Source organism: Lissotriton helveticus, chromosome 11, assembly GCF_964261635.1.
Source record: "Lissotriton helveticus chromosome 11, aLisHel1.1, whole genome shotgun sequence".
Taxonomy (NCBI): domain Eukaryota; kingdom Metazoa; phylum Chordata; class Amphibia; order Caudata; family Salamandridae; genus Lissotriton; species Lissotriton helveticus.
This window is the reverse complement of record NC_136072.1, coordinates 13,440,693-13,446,692: the sequence shown is the minus strand read 5'-3', so window position 1 is coordinate 13,446,692 and position 6,000 is coordinate 13,440,693. Positions and strand designations below refer to the sequence as shown.

The window sequence follows — 6,000 nt, the reverse complement described above, 5'->3', positions numbered from 1 at the left end:
AGTGGATGCTGACAGGGTCATTATTTGACTGATCCTAGCAAACTTAGATCCCCAAAAGGCGACTTTAGCGTCATGCAAACTGGGTTTGCTGTCAATCCGAATATCTTAGAAAAAATATTTTCTAGCATGAATTTTTGTATCCTAAATTTCAATTACAAATGTATTGCCCCATTTATTATAGACTTTCTAATATTATCTCCACTGGAGCAATGTTTTTAGATAATGTTTAAGACACAATATGTAAATCAGATGAGATTCTGGCAAAATTACTCTAGAACCACTGTGAGAAGTTAGCCTGGCATATGATGTCCAATATTCTAGTGGGCACCTTGCACCAGTCTAAATTACCCTTATTGATGGTGGTTGTAAAGTCAACCTTATAGACAAGCTATCCTAGTGGTAGCATGGACCAGCAGTCTTAGGCTAAAACTTCAGAGAGCATGTGAAGCAAGTTGTTTTACAAATTATAATCCCTTGAATACCAAATGAAAGGACACCACACAAGGTATATATCAAATATATATATATATATATATATATATATATATATTTATTGCTAACACAACCCCTCTAAACTCTTTATGCGGTCAGAGATGGAAATCCATCACAAGTTACTCATTAAGCATACTATAAGTTGCACAAATACAGTTTTACCCTAGAGGCCTCACAAACCATATACTAAGTAAGTGGTATAAGAGCCACTTCAGGAATAGTGAATAGGTCTAGGGCCTAGGGAATCACTGGGGCTACACTACAGAACCAAAGGTTAGGAAGTAGGAGACCCACGGGACGCACGTGCAGTGTGGGAACACAGTCGCGAGTTACCATTGAGTTATAATGGAGAACGAAGAAGTTACAAACTTACTGTTTTAGGGCACTTCCGATTGGACTACGACAAAACCCCTTTAAACTAGGACACTTGGATAGTCAATACCCACGGAAGCACCGGAGTACTCGAGTTACCTCACCCAGGGAAGCCGGGTGCATAGGTGTCTTTTCGTGTCGGGTTTCATCGATGCTTTCAATGGAGACCTGCAAAAGAAGTGCTGCAGGCGGCCGAAGGAAGAGTGTCCGGGTGGATCCAAGGGTGGATCGAAGAACTGAAGAACCTGTAAGCAGAGGGGACAGAGTCTGGGTCACTAGGCAGTGACCAGGAAAGAACCAGGAAGGAACCAGGAAGGAACTAGGCGATGTCGTGATGTAATCAGGTGAAGAGGTGAAGCTTGTCTCTGCAACCACGAGGACCAAGAGGTGTCAACGACAACCAGCAGCTGGATTCGAGCTGTCCCACAAAGGATCTAGTTGACTGCAGTGTCGGTATCCAGATTGGACCCAACAAGACTTGGCAAACGCAATCCACGCAGAAGTTGAAGATTGGCTTCAGGTCAGACCAGCAAGGTATGGGGTGCTTCTCCTTTGTAGGGAAGCTGGGGCAAGCCTGAAGCAACCAGGCAAGCAGTGTAGATTCAAAGGTTCGTCTTCGGAGGGTTCACTAGCCAATGGGCTAGCAACCGGGAAGATGCGTCAAGCTGAAATGCAGGAGCAGGCCCCATGCGGCACTCGTGGAGTGTGGAGGGCTAAGCTTTGGTGCAAATGGCGCTCAGATCTGGGGCTTCTCGTACCCCAATGCACAACTGCGAGGGTCCCTCGATAGTTGCACAGTTAGCAAGATGCAGGATGTCCAGGGTGTCCGGTCCCACGTCTCTCGTGTCTGCCACGGGTCTCAGCTTTGCTGTGGATGTGGGTCGGAGTCAGAAAAGTCTGAGAGTGTAGTTCCTGAGTTGCTGAGTCTTCGGGATCCGTCAAGAGTGTCGACAAAACAGACTGGCAAGTTACTGGTGGTACCTGTTTGCACACGGTAGTCACTCCTTGACCACAAGGGAGATGTCTTCAGTCTTCTAGTCGGTATAAAATGTCGAAGGTCCAAGAGTTTCATTTAAGAGTTTTGTTCCAGGATAAACTGATGTCTCTAGACACAGCTCCTATCTTTATATTGATTCTAGGGGCTGGATTACCTGCTAGGTCTCTCCTATGGGTGGACCTGAGAAGGGGGAGGTTACACCCCTTTCTCTTTGTCCAGCTTCGCGCCAGAGCAGGGCTGGAGTGCCCCAGCAACTGGTTTGAACCGGGCTATGCATGGAGCACCTTGTGTGCCCCAGGCAGTGTCTGGAAAAGTATCTTCCCATTCAACCCACCCTGCGCAAAGTCCAGCCTACTCCAAGGAATTCATTGTTCAAACAGAGGCTTCTGAATGGGGTCTGGGTGCTGTTCTTTCACAATTGAATGAAGATGGTCAAGACCAGCCAATAGCTTTTATTAGCAGAAGGCTGAGCCCTAGAGCGAAACGTTGTATTGGGATGAAGGGCTCCTGTATTCAGAGGCTAGAGACCCCAAGCCTGGTGCTTCCAGGAGGATGGTCATACCTTTGGCATTCAGAGGCTTCCTTCTCACATTAGCCCATGATATTCCCTTAGCAGGACATCTTGGCCAGAAGAAGACTTAGGACATGCTTGTCCCTCACTTTCACTGGCCCCACATGTCAGAAGACACCAAGGAGGTTTGTCGCTCCTGTGTCACCTGCCAAGCCAGTGGCAAATCAGGTGGCACAACAAAGGCCCCCCTAATACCACTACCTGTGGTGGGGGTTCCCTTTGAGAGAGTTGGGATAGACATTGTTGGACCTATGGATCGCCAAACAGCATCTGGGCACACGTTTATTCTGGTGGTAGTGGATCATGCCACCAGATACCCAGAAGCTATTTTCCTAAGGACCATAACAGCACCTGTTGTGGCATGAGCCCTCCTGGGATTTTTCTCAAGAGTGGGTTTTTCGAAGGAGGTTGTCTCAGACAGAGGTGCAAACTTTATGTCTGGATATTTGACTGCTATGTGGAAGGAGTGTGGAGTGAACTACAAGTTCACCACACCTTATCATCCACAGTGCAATGGTCTGGTGGAGCGATTCAACAAGACCTTAAAGGGCATGATTAAGGGTTTACCTGAAAAGCTTAGGCAAAGATGGGACATCATTCTGCCTTGCCTTTTGTTTGCTTACATAGAGGTCCCACAGAAAGGGGTTGGCTACAGCCCTTTTGAACTTCTGTTTGGGCACCCTGTAAGACGGCCCCTTTGTCTGGTGAAGGAAGGATGGGAGTTACCTCTCAAAAAGCCTAAACAAGACATTGTGGATTATGTACTTGATCTCCGCTCCAGGATGGCTGAGTATATGAAAAATGCATCCAAAAACCTTGAGGCTAGCCAGTAACTCTAAAAAGCCTGGCATGACCAAAAGGCTGTGCTGACTGTTTACCAGCAAGGGCAGAAAGTGTGGATTTTGGAGCCAGTGGCCCCAGCAGCACTCCAAGACAAATGGTCTGGAGTGCTGAACAGAAGGGAGAGGTAACCTATTTGGTTGATCTTGGAACTCCCAGGAGCCCCCAAAGGGTGCTTCATGTCAACAGACTGAAACCATATGTTGACAGGGCAGACATGGGCTTGCTCATGGCTACAGATGAGGGACAGGAGGAGGAGAGTGATCCTCTCCCAGACCTGCTTTCTCAGAACCCTGATGATGGATCAGTTGATGGTGTAGCCTTGGCAAGCTGAGTGATAAGCCTGTGGTGTCAGTTTGGATGGCCAGCCAGGGGTGGCATAATACATGCTGCAGCCCCTGGTAGGCCTTGGATGCACCTGTGCCCTGGGTACCTATGATACACTGTACAGGGGCTCACAAAGGTGACCCAATACCCAATCAGTTATGTACCTAAAGTACATGGTGTCAATTTAGAGAGAGAACAGCTGGGCTGTGGGTCTGATTAGCAGGCCCAGAGCCACACTAAATTCGAAAAACCAGAGAATCACAGCAAAAACTGGGGGTGACCATAGGAAGCAGACCCTACTCTCCTACAACCACTTCCCCACATCTAGCCCTTTTTGGCTATCTCCACATTCATGAAAGTTTCAAACTGTCTGTCCTGTGAATATGTTAAAAGGTACAATGTATTGACCAGTTTCAGCAAGAGTTATCCAATATCAGTCCTTCCTAACATATCCAGCAAGGTTAGAACCTTGATCAGACAGGGTCAATGATTCAATAACTTATATTTGCCTCGCATTTGGACTCCATCATTACCCTGTACTCATAGACTGTGCAACTACAACACCTTGCATGTTGCGGCTCTAAGAGCAGGGGTGCAGGGCATCAACAGAAGACAGTATACCTACTATGGACTAAAGTAAATTAGGAAGCCATCTTTGGCAGATCTGAAAAGCAATGCTTTAGTGCAGAGACTATCCTAGTCTGGCCTGCTTCTTATATGGTTAATTTTCTCCCATGCAGCTGCAAGTCTTGTTGGCATTATGGATGTTGTTACTCAATTAGAGATGGCTGGTGGTGGTCAGACAGGTTCAATTTAATTGGCTTGCTTTGCACATTGAGCTTTCCTTAACCAGTCTTCCATTTAATACTGCAAAAACAGCTGCTATGACCTATCAGGAGTCATTGATCCTCCTCTGACTCTTTCTCTTCTCCTCACTCTTCAGCATAGAAAGAGCTTCCAGTTAATCCTTCAACTTTCAGCCTTGGATTATGGACCTGCTGCAGCTCTGGTCAGAAAACGACCGGACCTCGTGTGCGTCCCCAAACCTTCACCTACCTGAATCTTCCAAATGCAAGTCCCTTAACTGTGCATTATTCGTCATTTGCCAAGAGACCACAGTCCTAGTGTTTGTTTTGCCTGCAAACAGCATTAAAAATTAAATGAACTCTTTGTGGCACACGTTAACTCCTTTTGGTGATTTCATGATATGTGTGAACGCCTTTAATGCCTTACATTTATATAATTATATATGATAGCTGCCTGAGCCTGTGTGAGTAGCACAACCTACTCTTTCAAGTTGTGAGTTCTTATTCTGATTGACCTGAGCACTGTGGGCAAGAACATTCTGCCATCCTACTTGAGCATTAAACACCACCAATGATCCATTGTTTTATTAGATAATCTTAAATGACTTGCTTTGGTTTTGCTTCAGTATCTTTTATTTGTCATCCTCAGGAGCTCTTGGGCTTCAGGACACAGACGTGCCGCGTCATCGCCTGCCTCCTTGGGTACCTCTTCTCTCTGGGGTTCCTGAAGCTGCTCTTCTATTGGAAGCCAGAGTGGGATGTCTGGGCTCACTGCACCCCCTGCACCTTGGAAGATGCTGATGTCATTTTACTTCAAACCACAGTATGTTAGTTTTATTGTAAACGCTAACTTCAACTAATTGGATATTCGAGCTGCTCAGTGGGATCCTAGCCACTCGCTTGACTCGCGTTGTGCTCTGCGCCTCCTGCGCATTTTATTAACATTTTAATGTTTGTGTTTGTTAATAACTTTTTTGTTGTGCAGGTATTACCTCTACTGCGCGCTGGGCAGTATTAATTGCCGCATTTGCTGTCCACTGTCTTCTCGCCACTACTCGTCCCTTGCAGGAGATTAATTCCTGCCGGGACTCGCAGTTGGCCGCCATTTTGGGTGAGGAGGTTGAGTAGGTGAGCGGTCCAGCGCTCGGCCCCTCATGACCTCAGCCCTATAAAATGGCGCCCTTTTACAGGGAGCGCAGCGGACGGGCGCAGCGGGCACGCCGTCAGTGCGCCAAAGTCGCGCCAAAGTCCAGCCCGTCTGCGCCCGTCCGCGGCCAGACGGGCCCAGGGCCCAGAGATGCCGCCCCTTCCATCACTTACTCCTCTGCTTCGCTCAGAAGCCTCCAGTGCCCCCCTTGTTCCCTTCCATCCACAACTTGGGATCGTCTGGTGTCTCTTGGCATCTCCGCCGACCTGCCTTCTTCTAGACTCATCCGGGCATCCGTGTCTGTCCCCACCCCGCCCGAGACCTGCATTCGTATATTTTATCTTAATACACGGTCTCTTCCTCAACATCATGCCGATATCTTTCTTTTGTTGACAGCTGAGAATCTCGATATTCTGCTGCTCACTGAGACCTGGCTGTCTGATCTCTC

The 6,000-nt window shown here is 47.5% G+C and overlaps 1 protein-coding gene across 1 annotated transcript in view; it reads left to right on the top strand.

The window, feature by feature from the left end:
* The first annotated feature begins 5,006 nt into the window (after nucleotides 1–5,006).
* Nucleotides 5,007–6,000, top strand: part of LOC144792094 (putative cation-transporting ATPase 13A4) — a 506,631-nt gene continuing 505,637 nt past the window's right edge. Inside the window, 1 exon segment of the mRNA XM_078666960.1 lies at nucleotides 5,007–5,228. Coding sequence (XP_078523086.1) covers nucleotides 5,007–5,228 — 222 coding nt within the window.